The 23,468-nt window shown below is 67.5% G+C and overlaps 1 protein-coding gene across 1 annotated transcript in view; it reads left to right on the forward strand.

Moving 5' to 3' along the window:
• Positions 1-13,316: 13,316 nt before the first annotated feature.
• Positions 13,317-23,468, forward strand: part of PHF21B (PHD finger protein 21B) — a gene marked incomplete at both ends in the record, with an annotated part of 40,800 nt that continues 30,648 nt past the window's right edge. The window contains 2 exons of the mRNA XM_084255171.1: positions 13,317-13,370; positions 14,017-14,082. Of these exons, the coding sequence (XP_084111297.1) occupies positions 13,317-13,370; positions 14,017-14,082 (120 nt within the window). The remainder of the gene's footprint in view (positions 13,371-14,016; positions 14,083-23,468) is intronic.

Genomic DNA, 23,468 nt, shown 5'->3' on the forward strand with positions numbered 1-23,468 from the left:
ATGTTTCAGGTGCCGCGAGCACAGTCCCGGGTGTCTGTTTATTTCTTAGCTCGCTTTATTAATTCTCATTGGTGCAGGCAGGGCTGGACCCCGACAAACATCGTCTCGTTCACTCCCCCACCGCCTCGTGCGGGCCCGTCTCGTGCTTCCCGCGGCGGCCGTGAGGGTCGTCCAGAGCCGCGCAGCTGTGGACTCGGCGCGTCTGGGTGGACTGGCCTCAGCTCCGCCCCCACCGCGCCGGCCCCAGGGGACGGCGGTCCCTGCGTTTCCACCGGGAGGGGAAGGAATCGACTGCCCAGGAGTCGGGCAGCGCATCGGAGAAGCCCGCGCGGCATCCGGGGGAACCGGCTCCCAGGCCAGCGCGCGCCCCGGAGCCGCTGCTCCTTGGGGGGAAACCGCGCGGCTGCTGGCCCTGACGGCAGGGAGGCAGGTCTTGGGCAGGGTGCTCCGGGGCCGGGGGCCCGGGAAGGGCTCTCTGAGGGGGGACGTGTGCCTGGCACGGCGGCCGGGGGCCAGAGGGCGGCTGGGGGCCGGGTGGAGAGGCCCGGGATGGCAGCGTCCCCCCCCGGCGTCCCTCCTGCCCCCGGCCGCGCACGTCGGCCTCCGCGTGCCCCCGTCCTGCCTGCCCGCCTCGCCCTCCGGGGCACCAGCCAAACCTGGGCGCGGGCCTGGAAGCCTTTCTCTCCTACTGACACCCACCTGCCGGGTCCTGAGGCGCTACCTGCACCCCACCCCGGACCCACCGCCTCTCCCCGACCCCGACCCCACCTCTGCCCGAGCCCCTGCCAGCCCCGGCCGGCCGCCCTGGCCGCCACCTCCCCTTTCCTCCCCGAGGCACAAAGGGGAGCCTGTCCTGCTGCTTGAACCCCCCCAGATCTCCCAGGGACCGTGCTCCCGGCGGCGTCCCCGCAGCCGCTACGGGGGACCCGCCCCCACGGGGACTCGGGGTTCACGTCTAGCTCTGCATCCTCTTCGCTCTCGGAGGCCTCTTGGCGGCCACGGCGCCCCCGGGTCCGCCTGCTGCTGCCCGGTGCGTCCCGGGGTGATACTAACGGAGCTTGTCCGCAGGGCGCTGTGCTCCGCGCGCGGGTGGGAATTCGGTCCGCACAGCCCGTCGGGCGGGCTTTACCCCCCCCCCCCGCTGTCCCGGTAGGGGCTGCTGTCTGTGACCCCCCAGCACGCCAGCTCCCGGCCGAGGCCGCCGCGGGGAGCAGGAGGCGCCCCTCCGGGGGACGTCCACAGCCTAGTCCTGGCGCCCGTGCCTAGGTCGCCTCGCTGGGCCAGAGGGCTTTGAGGGTGGTCAGCGGAAGACCCGGAGGTGGGAAGCCGGTCCCGGCTCGTCCGGGTGAGCCCCACGTCATCGCAGCGGACGGCCTGGATGTGACCGGGGCGCAGGGTCCCTCCCGGCTCCCCGGGACTGGAAGGCTCCGGGGGCGCTGTGTGGTGGGCAGGGGGAGTCGGCCCCTGCTAGGCGGGGGGCACAGGGAGCTGGTGCCCTTGGTGCTTCCGGAGACCGGGAAGGGGACCCGCTGCTGGCCCACCGGGCCCCCGAGGCACAGCCCGCAGGACGCCTGCTCTGCAAGCCGCGTGTGGAGCCTGGCTCGCCGCCTGCCGGAGCCCGGCCCTCCCTGCCCACCCGCTCGGGCCCCGGCGGAGGCCAGTCCTCGCGTTGCCCCATGGAGCGCGGCCCAGGGCCCCGCGGTGGCTCGGCGGCTCCGTGCGTGCAGGCCGGGGTCTGTCTCGGAGGGAGGCCGGCCCGGCTGGCGGCTTCCACGGCGGCGCTTCTGTCAGGCCCGGCTGCCGGTCCCGGGCTCCGTCCTCAGCGCCAGGCGCCCCGCACGGGAATCAGGTGGGGGGCTTGTGAGAGCCTGAAAGCAAAATAATATTTTCGCGGACACTTGGGTTTGCTCGCTGGTGGGGAACGAATCGTAAGGCAGTGGCCGTTGTGTAAGTTCCGTCCACGACGATCTAGGGGAGACGCGGAGGTTGGGGCGTGGGGGCCGGCGGGGACCCTGGCAGGCACCGGGTGTCAGGGCCCGCTCGGGGCTTTCATGTCCACAGCCGGCGACACACGAGGACTTGTTGCTCTAAATCCACCGCCTGGGAGAAGCTAAGCCTGTTAAATTATGTCCAAAATAAATGCCTTGGGACTGGAGCCCAAGGGGCTCTCTTTTTTTTTTTTTTTTTTTATAGAGGCATGCTTTATTTATTTGTTTGCTGGTTTTTGTTTGTTTGTTTGGTTTATACATGCACTGGGTACAGTCAGAAGCGCGGGAGGGTGAGAGGATTCACCAGAGCCAGAGCGGGGAGCAGAGCAGGCAGAAGGACCGAAGGACACTGCTGAGGGGAGCAGCGGGCGGCAGGAGAGGTCTGCGCGCCATGTGGGACCCTCCTCCGGTGGCCGGGGAGCAGCCAGGGATCGAACCGGCGCCGCAGAGGCCGCGCGCAGTTTCGCAACCCAGCGCTCAACCGCTGCGCCACCGGGGAGGCCCCCAAGGGGCTCTCTTGGGAGCTAGATGCTCGAGCCACAGGGTTGGGGTCCTGGGCGCCTCTTCTGACCCCTCAGGGACCCGTCTCTGCTAGTCCCAGAGACTCCCAGAGTGCGGGGAGTCTGACAACAGACCCCAAAGCAGCCATGGGTCCCCCTGGCGTTGCTTTGTCACGGGCCTGGTTCGCCCTTCCCTCCCTGGGGGGCCCCCTGGGGGCCTGTCCTTGGGGCCCTGCTGAGGGACGCCCTCTTGTTCAGAGGAGGGATGGCGCACCCGTAGCTGGGGACGAGGGCCGGGGGGTGGGGGGGGTCGGGGGGGTTGGAGGCTCCCCACAGTGACTAAGAGGATGCATGAAAATGGGGGGGGGGGGCGCAGCCTGGGAGCAGTGGTGGGGCTAGGGCAGCGGGGGCTTGTGGCCAGAGACGAGGCCCCTTGCTGGCGCATGTGGCTTGGGACTGGCCGGGTCCCCCACGCACGGACAGACAGACCCCCGCAGCACGGGTGACGGCGTCAGCTCCGGGTCATCACGGGCCGCCTCGTCTCGAGGCCCCGTTGACCAGGAGGAAGCTACTTCATTCTGGAGCGTGTGAGATTTTCCAAGAGTGAAGAGATGTCTGTCCCTTCCACCCGCTCACCTGTCTGTACCCCGCGTCACGGACCGTCCGGTCCTTCTCCGGACTTAGCTGGTGAGTGGGGAGCGAGGCCACTGCTGCTCCCAGGGGCCCCTGGCCGGTTGACCTGCCGCCCTTGGGCCTCAAGCCGGTGCTGTCTGCATGGAGCGGGGGGCTGGGCAGCAAAGCCCCCGACCTTCCCCACGACGGTCGGGTGAGTTTGGACGGCTGTCACAGGGGCTCAGCGAACCCCGGGGACCTCCCCGGGGGGAGGAGTTGGGCACGGGCCCCCTAGGCAAGACAGCAGATTCCTGCCCTCGACAGGGAGGAGCAGCCGGCACCCCTGGGGGCCGCCCGGGTCCCTCCGGGTGAACACAAGTCTGTGCGTGTCTCAGCGCCTCCTCCTCTTGGGGACAGGATCACCGAGGCCTGGACGCTGCCTGGACACTGCCTGGACACTGCCTGAGCCTCTGGGCCGGGCCTCAGCGGAGGAGGAGAGAGGGGCTAGTGGGAATGGACCACGCAGATGTGGCAAGTGCCCGGAGGGCAAGGATGCCGACTGGTGGCCGCTCCTGACCCTGTGGGACTCCTGCGCCAGGCCGGGGTGTGCGTGATGTGCACGAGAGGGAGGGCCTCTCATTGTTGGGCTTCTGGAACCTTCTGCTCGGAAACTGCAGTCTCCACAATGTAACTCTTTGAAATGTGAATTTATTTCTTTTGGATTCTCTGGTTAATAAAGGACTCGGCTTCTCTTAGGTTGTTTTGACTAATGTTGCTGAGCCTTACGTCATGGTTACTGAATTTGTGAGGGGAAAAAATCCAGCCCTCCAGACTCAAAATCCTACAGACTCAAGGGTCAGCCTTGTGGTGCCCCTTTGAAGAATGCCTCCCGGGCCCCCTCATTTGAACTTGGGGAGCTGGGAGACCAGGAAGGAGGGACAGCGGTGCCAAGGCCAGTCCAGCTCGGGCCAGACCTGGAGATGCCCTCCCCTGGCCCCTCTGGCCCCCGGAGGCCCCCTCACTGCTGACCTAGCCGCTCCTCCTGTGTAGTAAGTGCTGCTGGGTCTGTTGCTGATGAGGCCTAAACGCCCCCCAAACCTGCCCCCACCTCTTCCTCCAGCACCCCCATCCTGCAGGAAGCCTCTCAGCTGCTCCCCCTCGCAGTTGACCCCCTGCCCCTGCACCCGGAAACAAGTTCTAGGTGAACAGAGAAAAATGGCACCTAATTAAGATCAGACGTGCTTTTGCTGTTCTTGGAAAGTTATTTCCCTTTGCAAGTTAATAGCCTCCTTCCATCACCGCTTTCAGGGCAAATAATTCACTCTGGGAGACAGTGGCAGCGCGAATTGTGCCTGATTTACCTTAAATGGCTTTGAACTTTAAAAATGTTCTTCAAAAATGTTGAAGTAGCTCAGAATTCTCATAAAGATTGTAATTACAGCTGCCGTTCGGTTAGTACCGATGACGTGCGCGTCACATCCTTTCTTTGCTTTCCAGAAAACCCTGCAAACCAGGAATTATCCTGCTAGGAGAGAGACAGAGGGAAACAGAGACAGAGAGGACCCCCCATATCTGAGGCAGAGTGTTCTACTTTGTACCTTCGGTGGGTCACTTGGAGGGTTGGGAGCGCCCCGCGGTCTCTCCGCACAGTGACGGCGCTCCCAGCCCCCGGGCTCGGCCGGGTCACCCCGAGACCGGCAGTCTGCATTCAGCGGGCAAAGTCTGCACGGGGTGGGGGGCTCGGAGAAGGCAGATGACTCACTGAGGCCACACAGCTGGACGTGTGTGACCTGCCCGGGGCCGCGGCCCGGCTCCCCGGTTCCCCTCAGGGACTTTAAGGACACCAAGGCCAGGAAGGGCCTTAAGGGGAGATGAGGCCTTAAGGGGCCTCCCTTCAGGGGAGATGAGGATCATGGGTGCTGGGGGGCCAGTGGCTCGTCCCCTCGCCGGCCCCTCCGCTCTCTGCATTGAAGGACAAGGAGGGACCCGCTGTGCTTGGCAGAGGGGGGCGGGGGGAGTGCAGATGGCCAGCGCCCCTCCTGCTCCCGGGGCCCACGGCACCTCCAGCAGCTGAGCGGCGCTGGACTCCCCCACAAGCCTGTGCTCCGGGAGGGCCGCCATGGCCTCCAGGGCCCTAATGGCCAAGCTGGGCCCCTTCCTCCCCGTTCCCCACCCCACCCCTCACCCAGCCAGACGCTCTTCTGTCCCCTCCCCTCTGTCCCTGCACCTCGCCTCCAAGCTGTCCTCCCTGCTGAGTCTCCACCTCAGAGCCCGCCCGCCGGGGTGCGCTTGCGAACCTGAGAAATAAGGTTTGTCACCACCAGCGGCATCCGGAGTGACCCGGAGCCTCCTGCAGATGGTACGGGGGTGGGGCCCCTTGGGTGCCCAGGGGAGCGGACATCTGGCTCGGGGGAAAGAAAGTTGACCTGGGCAGACGGGGGTGGGCAGGAGCCCTGGGGGTGGCCTGAGTGGGGTGTCCCTCTGCTCTTCCTTCAGAGATACTCAGGTGTGTCCACGCTCACCCCGCACAGGCTGCCATCCCCCCATCACCAGCCGGTGAGGGAATAAGGGTTGGTCTATGGGTCGAGGGAGCAGGTAGGTTCGGGGGAACCATGAGGTTTGGTCTGGGAAAATGAGGCCCGGGCTGTGGCCAGAGAGGGGGGGGGGCGTGCAGCTTCCCTGGAAGTGGCCAGGACCCCTCGCCTTTTCATTTTTTTTAAGGATTTATTTATTTATACAAGAGCTGGGGCACAGGCCAGAGGTGTGGGGGTGAGAGCATCCACCAGAGACAGAGCGGGGAGCAGAACAGGCAGACGGACCAAGGACACTGCTGAGGGAAGCAGCGGGCGCAACAGGAGAGGTCTCGCGCCGTGTGGGGCCCTCGCCGGCCGACCGGGCGAATAACTCCCCAGCGCTGCAGAGGCTGCGGATGCTTCACAGCACCACGCTCAACCGCCTGCGCCAGCAGCAGGGGCCGCGACCCCCTCATCTTACAGAAGCGGCCTTGAGCCAGGGAGAGGGAAGGCGTGTGTGGCCCACCCAGGAAGCTGGGGGCCAGGCCTGAAGGGAGCAGCCATGGGAGGGGGTGTCCGAGCCTGGGCCAGTGCCCTTGTCCCAGGTTGGAAGGCCACATGGCCTTGAGTCGGTGGAGGCTGACCTTGGGCCCCTGCAGCCTTTCCCCTGGGACCTGTGTTCTCACCTGGGGGGCAAGGATCCCAGGCCCCTCTGGGTGGACTTGAGATCAAAAGAAAGGCCCCCCTGAGATTTCTGGACTACAGCCCAAGTGCCCACTCCCGCTGCCCTGCGCCTGGCCCCTGGGTGGAGCGGACTGGCCAGCGTCTCTGCCCAGACGAGTGAGCAGAAGAGAACAGGAAGGACCAGGTGCTCCCCTGGTTCCCCAGGGAAACGAGTCTCAGCAATCGGAGCGTCGTATCTGCTTTCCAGCCACGCCAGGTCACGGAGACCCAGGCTGCGCCGCCGAGTGTGTGGCCGCGGGGAAAGCAGCACCTGCTGTCACCCGAGGCGGAGGCTGTTCCCGGAGGGCCTGCCCGGCCGGTGGGCTCAAGTGTGCCTGAGAACCGCTCTCCCCGCAGCCGCCGACTCCCTGGTGGTCCCAAGCTCACCCGCGGTGATGACAACCTTCTGCATCCATTAGGGAAATTTGTAGGACCTGGACAGAACGGACCTTCCAGAGCGATGCCCCTCCTTCTCCTGGCTGAACTGGGAGCCTGGCGTGGGGCTCCTTCTCCCTAACCCCCAGCCCGGTCTCTCTCGTCAGCATGGACTCTGTGCCCGCCGGTGGGGTGGCGCAGGAACGGTCTGTCCTCATCAGACGGGGGCCCCCGAAGGTACCACTGTCCCCTGGCCCCAGCACAATGCTGGGACCCCGTAATGCTGTGGAGTGAACCCCAGCCCTTGCTCTGCTCCCCAGTGAAGACCCCTCAGGACGCATGGGGCTTTGCCCATGGAGGGAGGACCCCGGCTCTGGTGGACAATGAAACATAACTTCCCCTGGTCCTCTGCTGAGCTGCGGCTCCACCGGGAGCCTGGAGGTAACAGCGTCACCAACCAGGAGAAAAACAGACTCCCCTGCTCTGGAGGATTTTTTCTTTTTTTTAAAGATTTATTTATACAAGCACTGGGTATAGTCGGAAGCGCGGGAGGGTGAGAGGATTCACCAGAGCCAGAGCCGGGAGCAGAGCAGGCAGAAGGACCGAAGGACACTGCTGAGGGGAGCAGCGGGCGGCAGGAGAGGTCTGTGCGCCATGTGGGACCCTCGCGCAGCGTCCAGGTATTGAACCAGTGCTGCAGAGGCTGCGGGCAGCTTCGCAGTCCAGCGCTCAACCACTGCGCCACCGGGGAGGCCCAGGACTTTTTTTTTAAGATTTATTTATACAAGAGCTGGGGTACCGTCAGAGGCACAGGAGAGTGAGAGGATCCACCAGAGACAGAGTGGGGAGCAGAACAGGCAGATCCACTGAAATCCACTGCTGAGGGCGCAGCGGGCGGACAGGCGAGGTCTGCTGCGCCATGTGGGAATCTCCTTGGCCAGTGGGGAATCAAACCCGCACTGTAGAGGCTGCGGACAGCTTCACAGCTCTGCGCCACCGGGGAGGGCCCCCAGAGGACTTTCTCTCTCTGGATAAAGGGCCTTGGAGGGGCCACGGCCGGAGGGCTGGCTGAAGGCGGTCAGCATCAGGCCCTGGCCGGCCCCAGCCGCTGCTCCCGAAAGGCTCCCTGCAGCCACTCCTCCGCGGGAACTATAGAGGGCTGGTGTTTGGGGCCCTGGGCTCCCCACACATAGGCAGGATCGCCGCACCTCAACTTTCTCATTGTAGATGGGGCGTAATGTGCATATTTCCAGGGTTGTTAGGACGAGACAAGCAGAGAACAGGGAATTTACTCCATCGACGTTCCCACCCCCTCCTGCCCCCGCCTCTGCCATGGTCCGGTCCCCCCTGGAGGACCGTCGTGGGGGATAGAGGCCCGCTGGGGCGAGGCACAGGCGCGTAGAGGTGACGCCCGCAGTTAGCGAGGCTGTGTGAGCGCGACATGCTGCCGGGAGGCTTCATCGTGCGTCAAGCACTCGCAACAGAAAAGGCAATTGAATTAGAAGAATGAAAACTGAATTTAAAAATAAAGGAAGCACTTGGAGGTGATGGGCAAGTTCACCACCCCAGGGTGGCGAGGGGCTCCTGGCGCGCTTGGCCCCACGCCTGTCCCGTGCAGCTTCTGAATCCTGCACTGCAGTTTGCGGGGCAGTAAGAAAACTGGGGGGCAGGAAAACAACCTCCATAAGATTTTTTGACCCTAGATTTGTAACAATGCCAGGAGAGACACCCCAGTAGCAGAGGTGGTGGGAGGGGGTGGGGGTGGAAGCGCCCCCGCTTTGGAATAACCCACGCCCTGATGCTGACCCCCACGGGACAGCCACCAGCTTCTGTGGGCTTCTCAATGTCCCTTGGAAAGAGTGAGCCCCATCTTCCGCCTCTTGGGGCGGGGGCATGGGGTTCCGCCGGGCAGTGACGGCGAGGTGAGACCGCCTGCGGGGGCACGGGTGGGGATGGGTAACCAGTTGCTGTAGCCTCCTGCCGCGTCCTCCCTCCTCAAACATGCAGCCTGGACCATCACCTCGGCGGCCTGGACCGTCTCCTGGAAGGGGCCCCTCCCGTGGGCCGCGCTCAGCCACCCCAGCTATCCGGTCTGTCTGCGGGGACCCGGGGCCCAGGAGCCCTCAGGGCTCCGGCGGACATTCATCCCCGTGAGCTGGAAGCTGTGTCTTCCTCCAGCTGCCGTGCCTGGGCGGACAGTTCCGGGGAGCCTGGGGAACAGGAGGCGCTCGGCAGGGGACCCCGAGGCTTCCTGGAGCGCCTCTACTGCTGACACACATGTTCAACCTGAGTCCACTCAAGTTGGAGGAGCCCAGGGCCAGAGCTCGGGTGCCAGCTGTCCCCCCGGCCCTGGGCAAAAAGGAGCTTCCGCTGGGTGTTGGGTCAGGAAGGGCCTTAGAGTCAGGGAGCAATGGCCTCTGGCCGCAGTCAGCCAGGTCAGGCTCACGGCCGCCGCCTCTCCCTCCTGCAGAGCTCCCGCCCGCTGCGTTCATGGAGCAGGTGTGCTGCCCTGGCACGGCAGGGCGGTGGCAGGGGCTGGGGGCAGGTTAGCAACAGAAGGCAAGTTCACAGCCGGAAGCCACCCACGGGAGACCCAGCTCTGGTGGAGAACTAGGAACCAAAGCGGGGTCGGTCAGCACGCCAGGCAGAGGGCCAGCGCCTGTCTTCGCTTAATCAAGCACAGTGAGGGAGTGAAAACCGAGTGTCCACTGAACCTCAAAATGCAGCTGGCCATCTCAGAGATAAAAGCTTCTCAGAGGCTGTTAAAGTTGAATCGTGTCCCCCCAATGCATATGTTGTTCCCCCCAAATTCACATGCTGGAGTCTGCCCTCTAGTGTCTCGGAATGGGGCCTTACCTGGGAGTAGGATCAGCACAGAGGTCAGTAACTTAGAACGGGGTCACTAGGGACTAGGTCCTTGACCCAGACAGCATGTGGAGGGGCCCCTATGAAGATGGAAGTGGGGGCAGGGTGATGACCCCACAGGCCGGTGAACCCCAAAGATTGCCTGCAAGATACCAGAAGTTTGGGGAGAGGCCCGGACCCAGGAGGGCCCTTGGTCTTGGACCCCCGGGCCCCAGCATGAGTGTGAGCTCCTGCGGTCTGAGCGCCGAGCACGGGGGGCTGTGTGTGGGGCTTGAGCTGTGACTTTGACTCTGGCTCTGCCGAGCCCCACCACCGAGCCCCACCGGAACCTGCTCCAGGGCCACAGGGACATGGGCTCCTCATGATTCTTCCCCAGGTGAAGGTTGGGGTGGCGCCGAGCCAGACCCCTGGGGCAGACACTCAGCAGGGGGCCTCCCTTGTCAGAGGTGGCTCTGCTTGGTGGGCAAACAGCACCTTTGGGGGAACAAAGAGCTCTTGTGTGCAGAGCAGCTTCTGTCTGGCTCTGGGAAGAGAGGAGTCAGGGAGCGCCCCTGGGTGGGCAGAGTCCAGGGTCCAGCCGACTGTGGCGCTGCTCCTCTGAACGGGGGGATTGGGCCTGCGTCTGGGTTGTCTGGGGCTGCCGTCGCCTGGGGCCGGAAACAGTGGAAACCTATTCCCTCACAATCTGAAGGCCCGAAGTCCTAAGTCAGGGACTGGTGTCCCCACCAACTGGCTCCCCACAGGCCTTCCCACCCCATTTCTCACACTGGGGGCTCTCTGGGGCCACGGGATCCGCATCTGAGCTTTCCTTGCCAGCCCCCCCTGCACCACGGCCTCCCTGGGCCTGGACCTCCCTGAACATGTTGCTCGTGGCGGGCCTGGTGCACCACGGCTCCCAGAGCCGCCTCGGGGGCCCCTTTTCAAGATCTGCCCGGAACGTTCACGTGGACAGACCCTGAAGACCAAGTCCCCAGCCTGAAAACGTTCGCCAGGGTCTCTGGATCCGTCCAGGGTGCACGTCCTCCTCAGTCCTCGCCAGAGGCCAGGGGCCCCTGGGAATCAGGCCCCAGGAGCTTGTTGCTGTAACTCGCTCAGGGTCAAAGGAGGGAACCCAAGTCTCCAACCCAGAGACTCATGGGCCCACGAGGAGACGTGGCTCCGTCACCAGCAGGCCTGGAGAAAAGGCAGACGCTGGGTGACGTGTCGACGCGGCTCATCTCTAACTCGCTCATCTCTAACTCGCTGCATTTGCAAAACTGAAGCATACCCTGTCCCCTCACCCTGCACCCAGGCTCCACCAAGCACTCGCCGGCTCTGGGGTCTCCGCCGCCTGCAGCACGCACGGGCAGGGTCGCCCACACCCCCCCTGCAGTGTCGCCCACACCCCACCTGTGGGGCAGGTTCGGGCAAGGGTGGGAAGAAAATACTTACCTATGTTAGGGGGCCAGGTGCCCCGGGGCTAAGGAAACGGGGTGGGTCTGCGGTGGGAGAGCGAAGACTTGAAGCATAGAAATTAGGAAAAACGTCTTAGAAAATGTGGCCCTTGAACGTGAATCGGGAGGATGAGGAGGGGCTTTGAAGGTGAGCTCTGAGGGTGCTGGGTGGGGAGGCCCAGAGGGCAAGCGGGGAGGCCTGGAGGGCGGCGCGGGACACCTGGGCTCTGCTGGCGGGATGGGATGAGCTTCCATTTTCCACCCCGGGGCGCCCAGCCCTCCCCTCCCCTCCCCTGTGGCTCTGTGTTGGGGGGGATGCAGCAACCCTGGGGGGGGGCACGGGTGCCCAGGCGGACTAACAGCAGCTTCAAGCCGCGCGTGGAAGCGTCTGGGGGAGCCACGGCCTGGCCCGCACCTGCCCGAGCCCGCGTGGCCCGACGGCACAGCCTCGCCCCTGACTTAATCACCTGCGCGGCTGATGGAATTGTTGTGAATTTTTACAAAAAGCCGGTGACCTTTACAGAGATCACCAGGGCAGCTTCTCCCGCGCTCTCTCCCGGCTGCGGAGCGCTGCCCCCGAGGCGGCCGAGCCTGAGGGGGGGCCCCCCCAGTCTGCCTTTTGTGTCGCCTTGGGGAGCCCCGCCTTCTGGTGCAGGGCAAGGTCAGGACCCGAGGGCTCCCGCGCGCCTCGATCCCGCTCCGCACGTCCTAAAGACGAGGTGAGGGGGTGGGTTCGAGCGGCCCCCAGTTTCTTGGGGGGGTCCTGGCCACAAATATCTCAATCACTTGCAGCAGACGCCCTCACAGAGGTCAAACCAACACTGAAAAAACGCCAGTGGCGCCCGGGCCGCCGCGGGGGCGTCTGGGCGGGGGGGGGGGGGGCGCGGGCCGCCGCGGGGGCGTCGGGGCTGGGGGGGCGCGGGCCGCCGCGGGGGCGTCGGGGGCTGGGGGGGCGCGGGCCGCCGCGGGGGCGTCGGGGCGGGGGGGGCGCGGGCCGCCGCGGGGGCGTCGGGGCGGGGGGGGCGCGGGCCGCCGCGGGGGCGTCGGGGCGGGGGGGGCCGCGGGCCGCCGCGGGGGCGTCGGGGTTGGGGCGCGCGGGCTGCCCCGGCCGTGGGGGGCAGGAGGCTACAGCGGGGCGCGCTGGAGGCTCGCTCCGCACCTCTGGGGGGGCGCCCCAAGGCGGAGCGCGAGGCGGTCGGCGCCTCACCGTGTTGTCTCCGTCGCTCGACCCGGGTGCACGACTCAAGCGCAGCCCTCACTGGCCCGGGGACGTCTGCCGAGTTTAATCGTGAGAGCGGGAACGCCGTCAGGGAACAGCCGGGACCGACTTTCATACGGTTCAGACAACGCGGGCGGCGGGCGGGGGGCGGGGGGCGGGGACTGGGGGGACGGGGCGGATGGAACGGGGGGGGGGGACGACGGGGGGCGTGTGGGACGAGGGGGGGAACCAGGGGGGAGGTGGGGGGCGGGGTGCGGGGGGCCGGCGCCAGGACCGACTCCATCCCCCAAGTCGCCGCGCCGGGCGGGGGCCGGGCCGGGCCGGGCCGGGCCGGGGCGCGCGAGCGGGCCAGGCCGCGAGCCTGGGACAGCCCCCGCCGTCGGGCAAGTCTTTAACCCCGGCGCGGGGCTCGCCCCGGCGGACAGGGACGCGGCCGCCCCCTCTCCCTTGGGCTTGAAGGGGGAGACGCCGGAGAGCGCGGGCGCCCCGCTTGGGCCGCCGGGCGCCGCGGCTCCGGGGCGCGCGGCCCGGGCCGTCGGCCGGCGAGTTCGCGCCCCGCGCCGCCACTTTTGTTCTCGCTGGGGGCGGCGGGCGGCGGGCGGCGGGCGGCAGTGCGCAGGCGCGGGCGGCGGGGGCGGGGCGGCCTCGGGCCCCGCCCCCGCCGCGGCCGCTGCATCCGGGCACTGCCGAACTAGCGTCGGGCCGAGGCACAACTTTGCGCGGCCCGGCGAGATCCCGGCGCCGCCGCCGGAGGAAATATAGTCCCTGCCGGCCGGCGGCTTGGGGGCGGCGCGCGGGGCGGGCGCGCGGGGCGGCGCGGGGCTCCCGGCGCCGGGGGGGCCATGCGCGGGGCCGCGCCGGCGGCCCGGGGACCCGGCGCAACTTGCCGGGCGGCCTGAGGAGTTGGGGCGTCCGCGGCTCGGCACGCGCGCCGGCCGCCCGCTCCCCGCGCGGACCCGCGTCCCCCGCGGCCGCGGGCAGCCTCGCGCGCGCCCCCCGCAGCCCGGGCCCGCCCCGCCCCCGCCCCCGCCCGCGGCGCCCCGGGAGCCCGGGCCAAAGTGGGCGCAAAGTGCCGCCCAAGTTGCCCCATGGAGCTGCAGCGCCGGCCCGGGGCGCGCGCGGGGGAGCTCGCGCGCCGCCAGGTGAGCCGGGGCCGCCGGGGCGCACGGCGGGGCGCGGGCCGGGCGGGAGGGGCGCCGGGAGCGGCCCCTGCGGAGCCCGCCGGGGAGGGGGGCAGGGAGGGGGTGCGCCCCGGGCGCTCCCGGTCCCCCCACGCGAGCCGGCGCGGCCGGGGCGTCGGGGCGCCGGGCCGACCGTCGGGGCCCGCGCGCCGGCGTCTCCTCTCCCGGCGCGGGGGCGCCGCGGGGCCCCCCGGGGTGCGTGCGGCGAGTGTGGGCGCCGCGCCCGCCCCGCGCGGCCCCGCGCAGTTTGCAGAAGTAGTTTGGGGGCTCGGCGCGGGGCGCGGGGCCGGGCCCGAGCGGCGCCGCGGCGCGCGCCTGAGTGTGTTGGGGAGATTAGGACGCGACTTGAATATTTATGAGCTTTGCCCGACACGGGCTCGCCGTGTTTACTTGGCTCTTTGTTCCTCCCCCCGCCCGCGCGCCCCTCGCCGCTCGCGCGCCCGGCCGGCGAACTTGCGGGCTCGGGGCGCGCCGCCGGGGGGCCCCGGCCCCCGCCGCCGCAAGCCGCCCCGATGCGGCGGCAGCCACAGGTAAGCGGCGCGCGCGGGACGGCCGGGAACTCGGGGCGCGCGGCGGGCCCGGCTCTGAGCGCCTCCTCTGTCCGCAGAACGGCGACCTCAGGACGCAGCTCCCCGACGGGCCGCCGCGGGCCGCCGCGCTCGCCGACACGCAAGTAAGCGGGGCGCCGCCCACCCGGGCCGCGAGGGGGGCGCGGGCGCAGGGCGCACCCGGAGAGCCGCCTCGGGGCCAGCCCGGCCCGCTGCAGCCCCCGCCGGGCCTCGCGTCGGGGCGGGGGGTGGGGGGCCGCTGGGGGGCGCGGGGCGCGGCCGCAGGAGAGGCCGCACTTGCGGGGCGGCGCGCCCGGCGTCCATCTTGAGCGGGTGGACATGTTTTTGGAACGTGGGGTTCCTCCCGGCGCGGGGACCCCCCGCGGGCCGGCCGAGGCGGGGGGCGAGGGGGCGGCCCTCGGGGCTGGGCCGCAAACTCCTCGGGAGTGTCCCTGGTTCTGTTCGCGCCCGGATGAGCGCCCCGGGGCTCCCCTCCCCCCCTCTCCAGCGTCACTTTTTATTCTTGGAACCTAACACGCTCCCGGGGAACAAAAGAATGGCGCCCCCAGGGCCCCCCGGGTCTGCCCCAACTTGGGTCGCCGGGCGCCAGCATCACCGGGGCGCACCAGAGGCTCCTCGGGCGGGGGACCCCGCCGCCGCCTCCCGCCGGCCCCCCGGGAGGAAAAGTTGTCCATTGTGACTTAGTTGCGCTGAGCTCAGCGCTCGGGGTTCAGCACCACGAACAGATGCCGCCGCGGCGCGCCCCCGCCCCCGGCCCGCGCCCCGCCCCCCGCCCCGCCCCCGGCCCGCGCCCCGCCTCCGCCCCCCCCCCCGCCCGCGCCCCGCCTCCGGCCCCCCTCCCCGGCCCGCGCTCCGCCTCCGGCCCCCCTCCCCTGGCCCGCGCCCCGCCTCCGGCCCCCCTCCCCCGGCCCGCGCTCCGCCTCCGGCCCCCCTCCCCGGCCCGCGCTCCGCCTCCGGCCCCCCTCCCCCGGCCCGCGCTCCGCCTCCGGCCCCCCTCCCCCGGCCCGCGCTCCGCCTCCGGCCCCCCTCCCCTGGCCCGCGCCCCGCCTCCGGCCCCCCTCCCCCGGCCCGCGCCCCGCCTCCGGCCCCCCTCCCCCGGCCCGCGCCCCGCCTCCGACCCGCCCCCCATGGCGGCCCACGGCCCGCCCCCCTCCCCGGCCCCTGCCCCGCCCCCGGCCCGCGCCCCCTCCTGCGCCCGCGCCCCGCCCCTGGCCCGCCCCACCGGGCCCCGCCGTCCATCGAGCCTCCTCCGGAATGCCGCGGCCGCCCCGGCCCGGACCTACAGCGCCGCCCCGCCGCCCCTTCTCTGGCGGCCCCCGCCTGGCGCCCCGGCTGCCGCCCCCGGGGGTCCTCGATGGGAGGGGCGCGGGGCGGGGCCGCAGGGGTCGGCGGCTGCCGGGCGCTCGTCTCGAGCCTTTGGAGTTGGAGACGGGTCGGGGCCGCGCCGTCGGGGCGCCCGGCTGGACCGGGGCGTTGGGCCGCAGCCGTCACCCTTTCCGGGGCGCCGCGCCCCCTTCCCCTCCCCGGGCCCCGGAGCGCGCGCTCGCGTCCCGTCCTGGCGCGGAGGCCCCGCGGGGCGGGGGGGTGGTGGGGGGCGGGCGCAGGGCGGGGCCCGCATTGCCGTTCGGTCCCGGTGCTGGGCTGGAGGGGGAGGGCGGGGGCCCGCGCGGAGCACAAAGATGTCGGATCCTCGGAGCGGGACTTTCTCGGAACAAAACAAGCCGCCGGGGCGGGCGAGACGGCCGGGGTGCGGCGGCGCCTCCGCGGGCGGGCTGGGGCGGGGCGGGGCGGGGCGGGGGGGGGGGGGACCGGGCCGGGCGGGGCGGGGGCCGCGGGGGGCGGGGCGGGGGTCTCCGCTGCTGCCGCGCGCGCGAGTTTCGCGGCGGGACCGGGACCGGCTTTTCCGCGCGGCGCGGCGGCCGTCGGCGTCGCGGACACTGGCGGGGCGCGCACGGGCGGCTCTTTGTGCCGGGGTGTCCGAGCCCCCCGCCTGCGGCCGCGCTGCCGGGCCTGCCCCCCCGCGGGGCTGCACCTCCATCTTTGAGTGTGCGCGCGCGTGTGCGCGGGCCTAAAAAAGAAAGAAAACGAGGAAAACTTTTGTTTTCTGCCTTTTCAACGCGCTTCTCTCTTGAATGACCCAAAATAACACTGGGGGCCCGCGGGGCGCGGCCTGGCGGGGGGGCTGCGCGGGTGGCTGCGGGGTTTTCCTCCCCCGGGAGGGGCTCGTCACAGCGGGGGGCCGTGGCACCACGAAGGGCCGCTCGCCCCCCCCCACCCGCTCTCCCCGTCGCTGGGGCCCCCTCGGAAGTGAGTCGGGTCGGGTCGACTTCGCCTCCGCGCCCTCCCCGGAGAGCGCGCTGGTGCGAGGGTCGCTGGCTGGGCTCTGGGCCGCGGTGCTGGCTGCTCTGGGGGTCCTGGCCCCCCCAGCACCTGCCCAGGAGAAACTGAAATGTGGGATTCGGGAGGAAAAAAACAGTTTTTCCAAGTGCGTTTTTAACTCGAGCTAAAAGGAAAGGGCGCTCCTCGGTAGACGCGCTTGGGGAAGGCTCACCCCCACCCGAGGTGTGTCGTGGCCCCTCCGCGGGCTGCGGGAGGGAAGGCTCAGCCTCCGTGGAAGGTGCACGCGTGGTGACGCTGGCAGAGGGGGTGGCCCCGCGACGCATCTCTCAGGAACACGGTAGTGGCCGAGCGAGATCGCTGGGCCCGGCCATCAGCTTCCCGCCCCGCCCTCGGCCCCGGCCTTCTCCGTCTCCTCTAGAAACGCGGACTGTGTCTAAGGATGTTCACCAGGATGGTGGAAGGAGGTCGGCTGTTTGCAAAGAAGTGGAGGAGTAAGCACTCCCGGTGACCGAGGCCTTTCTCCCACCGCCCGGGACCCGGCGCGGCGCCGGAGCGGCCGCCAGAACTTGCTATTGGAAAACAGTTCACCTTTTTGCCTTAAGATTGACGGAGGCGCGGGCGGCCTGTGCACCGAGCTGCGCCCAGCCCCGTGGCCGCCTGTGTCCCGGGTGTGGCCGCCGCCGGGCCGTGATTCGCGCGCAGGACAGAGACCTTTGACGCGAGACCGCGGGTGAAGACGCTATCAGCTGCGCCGGCGGGTTGCGCCGTGCACTGGCCGCGCGAGCAGAGGCAGCAACGGTTTTATCTAAATTGTCAAGCAACAAGCACTTCCGTGTAAATCACGGGCCCCGTCACCGTCACCGTCACCGTGCGAGGGCGCACCCCTGCCCTGGAGCTGCTCCGGACCTGAGCGCCGCCCGGCTTCCGTGTGAACAGCCGTCCTTGCCGGTGTGAGCGTGGGGGGGGATCCCAGAGGGGAACTTGGGGTCTTCTGGGCTGTCCCATCCTTCCATTTGATGGACTCCACGTCTCCTTGAAAGATGTCATACGTGGGGCGCTCACCAGCGTGGGGTCCTGCCCGGCTGACTCTCGCCACAGGGGCCACCGGTGGGGTTCCGCCTGACGCGTGTCCACTGAGCCAAGCTGCGGCAGAATCGACTCCCACGCTCCCCCCACATCTCACTCAGGAGGCCAGACTGTGACCTCCCTGACCCAGGGTTCAGGCGCTCGTCCTTAACTGTCATTTCACGTCACGACGGATGCATCTCCGCAAGATTCATGGTTCCCCATCAGCGGGAGTGAGGAAAGGAGCTTGGGGAGCATGGAGTGAGGCCGCAGGGGCCCCCCACCTCCGGCCCAAGGCTCAGTCTTCCTGAGCGACTCCCGCCCCCATCCTTCCACGACCCCGGTCCCTCCCACCTCCGCTGGGGCTGGAAGGTGGCCCAGCCTCCCGACGCACCCGCAGAAGAAAGCTCTGCTGAGGTGCCGTTCACAGTGCGGGTAACTCACCGCCTGGGTTGCACCGGTAAATGGTTTTTCATAGATTCACAGATTTCTGCAGCCGTTGCCACCATTAGTTTTGGAACGTTGTCGCCTCAAATGGCACTTGGCCCTTCCCAGCCCGAAGCAACCGCTGACCCCCTTCCTGTGTGCGGAGCGGCCTGTTTGGACGGCTCTGCGTGGACGCGCCCTACGTGGGCGCTAGACCAGCTTCTTCCTTGGGCGCCGTTTCCAGGTCCACCCGGTGGTAGCAGGTGCCTGGCTTCGTCCCTTAGCGTGAGCACCTTGTCACCAGAGCCGGGTGCTGGCGGGGTGGGGGGCTCCGGGGTTGTGGCCTAGGCAGCTTGTCCACTGTGCTCATCGCCTGCCAGTGTCTGAAGACCTGACGGCGCTGCCAAGCTCGACGCCTGCCAGGCTTCCTCTCCTGCTCTGGGAGACCCGCGGGTCACGGAGCTGCAGAGGTGGCCTGCTCCCTGCTCAGTCTCCACTGGGGACCCCCAGCTCCCCGTGGCCTAGCTCCTCCAGCGCTCTTGCTGGATGGAGCGCTCGCCCAGCCTGTCTTGACCTTTCTGTGTCCCTGTCTTTGCTGAGGTGTGAGCCCCAAAGCCCGAGGCAGCGTCCGTCTGCCACTGCCCTGTGTTCTGGGGCTGACCATGTCTGTGGGGCGAGTGGACGGCTTTATGAAAGGATGGTGCAGCGATTAGCAGGGGTGTGCTCAGCAGACTTAGGGGAGCACCCGGCCTTGTGTGGGTACGTGGTAAGTGATGGGTGTTTAAAATGGCCTGTTGGGGGCCTCCCTGGTGGTGCAAGGGGTTAAGACACAACCTGTGAAGCTGATTGCAGCCACTGCAGCATGAGTTTGATCCCCGGCTGGGGAGCTACCCACACGGCGCAGCAGACCTCTCCTGTCTCCCCGCTGCTCCCCTCAGCAGTGGATTTCAGTGGATCCACCTGTTCTGCTCCCCGCTCTGTCTCTGGTGAATCCTCTCACCATCCTCTCCCCCCGCCCACATCTCTGGCCTGTACCCCAGCTCTAGTATGTATAAAAATAAAATCTTTTTTTTAAAAGATGTATTTATTTAGAGAAGGCCTGCAGGTATGGGCGAGTTTCCTGGCAGAGAAACCACGAGTGAGAGGGGCGCGGGCAGGGTTGTGCTGGGCCAGAGCAGGGAAGCATCAAGCAGGGAGGGGTCCATAGCAGGCCCCAAGTGGCCGGGGGCTTTCAGGGGGCTCCGTACCGGTGGGGAGGCTATGGGGGTGGCCCGAGGGCAGCCTGGCCACAGGTGCCCCTTGGGCATCTATCACCTGCTTGGGAGGAGAGGCTGGACCGCTCCTGGCCTGTGGTCCTGGGTGACCAGCATGTGCCCGGGAAGGCAGGGCTCTACGAGTGACCCTCCTCTCCCTGCTGTCACCAGGGCTTTGAGAGCGGCAAATATGGGGACACTTTGGAGCTTTCCAGAAGGTGACTCGGGTGACTCTGCTCAGCTGGTTTAAGATACAAAAGTGTGTGCACGTAGCTTATCACTCATAGTCGGTGATTTTATTTTGACTTTACATGAAGTGTCACGCTAAGCACATTGCCCTGCAGCGGTGCATATGCATGAGGCCCGTGTGACATTCGTGAAGTCAGCTGGTATTTGTCCAGGATGGGTCACTGGCTGGGGTGGGGAGGGGGGATTGTTTGTGAAGTTAGAAAATAGTTACTCCTCTGCTGAAAAGTAGTGTCTTGTGGAGGAGGGCGGGGGCCGTGTGCTTAACATTTAGGAGAAAAAGAACAATTCCAAATAGCGGTACAGCCTTGAGAATTGAGCCCCTTCCTCCTGGCCCGTCCTTCCAAACACGAGACGGCGTGTTTGGGGTGTGGGCTGGCCCCTCGCCGGCACCCCAGAGACACACGCCTCCCTTACCCGGGGGTGGGCCCACGCACTGTCCCCAAACTCGCCTTTACCCGACACTGCTTGCTGGAGCCTCTTGGGAGTAATACCATTTGGTTCCGTAAACACACAAGGCTCTTCTGCCTGGCTGGCGCGGGGCGGCGCGGGGGGGCCAGTCGTCGGGCCTCTGTGGGTGGCTTTACCCTCTCCCTGGGTCAGTGCTCGCCTGCGTCACGCCCACCAGAGGCAGCTCTGTGCGCCGTTTCCTTCCCAGCGGAGCACCTGTGGGGCCCCTCGGCCACCAGGGCACCCCAGTGGAGATGGGGTTGTGTGCTGATGGGTGCCCGGCCCTTCAGGGGGGCTGTCCCACTACCTCTGAGGTGTTTGGTCGGATGATCCCCTGACATGGGGGGTGGGGCAGGTGGGCCTTGCTGGCCGGGCAGAGGGGAACAGGCCCACTGGCCAGGGCCGATGGCCTAGGACCACCGAGAGGTCACCTGAGGTCACACAGAGCAGCGACCTCACGTCTAGACCCAGGGTCACATCCCAGCTCCAGGAATCTGGCCGGGTGACCCCGGGCCAGTCATCTTGCCCTGAGTACCCTCCCCAGCGGGTGAGGTAGTGGCTGGCCCGGCCTGGTGGCTGCGGAGAAAGGGCGCAGGTGGGAACGTGCCTGCACCTGAGAAGAGAGGGCCGCAGAGCTGGGGCTCCCGCCTTGCTGCCTGGCCCCCTCGGGCCACCTTGGCGTATGAGGGACCCTGTTGCTGTCCCCCCGGTGGCGTTTGGCTGCGACTTCTCCACGGCCCAAGGAGCTCGCTTTGATATTTCAGCCTCTTCAGACACCTGCGGACAGAACCGTACGATTGATTTCAATTAACTTTGAATTTTTTCAATGAGATGACTCTGATAATAACTCTGGTAATCCCACGACGCCTCATTAGAGCTGCCGGCGACGATGATTAGCCCTGGCTGCAGCAGCTTGCTCCTCTAGCGCGTTTGCTTGCTCGGGAGCTGACGCCTGGGTTCCTGCCCTTCGGCTTCGCGGAGGGAACCTGGCTGGGCGGCTGCAGTGGCTGCGTGGCTTCAGCGCCTGTGGCGGCTGCAGTGGCTGGGTGGCTGTGTGGCTGCGGTGGCTGCATGGCTATGTGGCTGCGGTGGCTGGGCGCATGGGCGGCTGTGGTGGCTGCATGGCTGTGGTGGCTGCATGGCTGCGGTGGTTCAGGCTTTGAGGCCGGGCAGACCGGAGCCCCACCCTGACTTGGGGACTCCCCTCGAGGCCCTTTGGGGAGAGCTGCTCCTCTCCACCTTCTGCAGGCTGAAGCCCTGGAGGCCGAGCGGCTGGTTGATGTCACACAGCCACCGTCCAGTTCTGGGCCTCATGGCTTCGTGATCTTAGCCCCTCGCTGCCGCCGTCCAGGGTGTGGGACAGGACGGGAGGCCCTTCCCACTGCGGATATGCGGGGTTTGGTGCCTGCGGAAGCGGGGGGTGTGCGGTCAGGTCAGAGTAAAGGCAGTTTGTGTCCGAGAAGACCGGACAGATGAGCTATGACGCGTGGGGGTTTTACGCCGGTGTCCAAGGTCCAGGACTTCAGGGGGCCTGGGTGGGTGCCCAGGGGCTGCTGCCAGCGGGCGCCACAGTGGGGAGCATGCAGGAGGGGCCGGTGAAGCACCTGTCCAAGGTGGGTTCTCCTGCCCGCTCAGGGCCAGACCTGACCCCATCCCAGCCCTCTGGGCTCGCCTGCTCTTCCTCTCCCCCTCCCTCTCCTCCTCCCTCCTCCCCTGAAGATGGGGCGTCCCCTCCTGAGCGGCCCCTGCTCTCTGAGGAGTACATGGGCTTCCTTAAGACTTTTCTTGCCGGTTCCTCATTGTTCTGCCTTAGCGGCTCAGAGTTGGAGAAACTGCTGATGCAGCTGCTCCTGCCCCTGCCCTGCCGCGCCCGCCCTCGGGAACGTTACTCCTCCGTCCCCACGGCGAGGGGCCCTTGGCCCCAGTAAGATGGGAGTGCGGGCTGCCGCCCCCGCAGGCCCGAGGTAGACGAGGATGCGCCCCCGGGGGAGGGAGCGGGGGGGGGGACCCCGGCAGGGGATGGGCAGCCCAGTCAAGGGCCCTGTTACCAAGAGTCCTCCCTTAGTGCTAACGCGAGGAGCAGAAAGCTGGGGTGACCCAGCCCCGGCACTGCTGGGGAGCCCCGCAAGGCTGAGGCTTTTCGTTAGGACGGCGGCCTCTGGCTCGCTGGCTGTCCCGATCCGTGTCCAGAGCCAGGTGGGGCCCTAAACTCAAGGTTTTGTGGAAAGTGAGCCAGATGCCCCCACTTGGCTCGTGGTCCAGAGTGTAGGATGTTTGCCCTGGGGCCGCCGGGAGCCCAGGCCTTAGTGGGGGTGGGCTGGCACCCAGGACGCAGAACCGCGGCTCCCGCCCGACCCCACACCCTCGGCGCGGTCTGCCGTTGCTGAGGCGGTCAGCTCCGTTTCCTGGTCTTCTTCCGGAACCTGCGTACCCAGGGGGGCGTCCCCTGTGTGAGGCGCTGGGGTCCTGCTCAGCAGCCCCCGTGATCGACTCCTGCGCAGTTTCCAGACCTGTCGTCAGGGGCTGGTGACTTCCATCTGCGGGGGGCGGGCGGTGCGTTCTGGAAGCGCCCGTTCCGTGGGTGTCCTGCCCTCATGAGCTGGTGCTCTGGCTGCCAGTACATTCCAGAAGGATGGTCAGGAAGCACCTTGAGGCCTTGGCCTCCTGGTCGCCCTCGAGGGTAGAGACCCCTGGTCCTGTGTGGGAAGTCGCCCTCAGAGTCGAAAAGGGGCTGGAAGCCGAAAAGTGGCCCTGGGGGATGATCTCTCCAGGGAGGCGACAGAACTTTCATCCAAAAGCAGGTGGAGGGGGCTTTGGGGCCCGCCGGGGGTCACCCACATGCTGCCCCCTCTCCCTGTGATGCTGTCCTTACTTTGGGGAGAGACTTTTGGCCCCAGGAAAGAGGACCAGGCGAGGATGGGGCAGGAGGGAGAGATGTGTTTCTCTCTGATGTCGTTCAGGCGGAGAGCCAATCTGCACATGCAAATGAACTTGAAAATGCAATTAAAAATATATACATATTAGAGGCTTCGATCCAGAATTTAATGCGAGCTGCAGCCGCGCGGTGACAGGCAGCGTCGCCTACAATCAGGGCTGCCGACTCCGCTCCGTGATTAACACTTCTCGGCGGTAATAAATGCAGGATCAGCGCGGAGTTACTTCAGCTCCACTTCGACAGTCCAGCCACAGGAGAGTTTTCTGTGTCCGCGCGGCCGATGTGCCTCCAGCTGCCCCTGCCCAGGGACACGTGCTCAGGAAGGTCCATCCAAGAGCTTGTCCTGGCTTAACAGCCCATGCACAGGGCAGCGGGCCCCGACTTGGTGCCACAGGAAGGTTGCCAGGAGTCACCGGTCACCCACATCTCGGGCATGAGCTGGACACAGGGCCTGGGTGTCCAACGCAGGGCCTCGAGGGAACGGGGTGTCCTGAGTCCTGAGTCTAGGGTGTGCTGCCGGGCTGGTAGCCAGTGTGTGTGCATAGAGGGCGCTTAGATGGGGGGGTGTGCCTGAGCTGCACCGCTCAGCTCTGGGGTGCCAGCTCCATGCTGGTCTCTTTTAAATGTGGTCAGGAGCGGCCTCTTCGAGCAGGCAGGCCCCCTTGGAGCAGAGGCTGCGGAGCATAAGCCATGTGACTAGGGGTTGTCGGGGCAGAGGGAACAGTCTATGCGAAGGCCAGAGGTGGCTGTACCTGGTGTTTCGACAGAGGCCAGT

This window comes from Talpa europaea, assembly GCF_964194135.1.
Source record: "Talpa europaea genome assembly, chromosome: 15".
Classification (NCBI taxonomy): domain Eukaryota; kingdom Metazoa; phylum Chordata; class Mammalia; order Eulipotyphla; family Talpidae; genus Talpa; species Talpa europaea.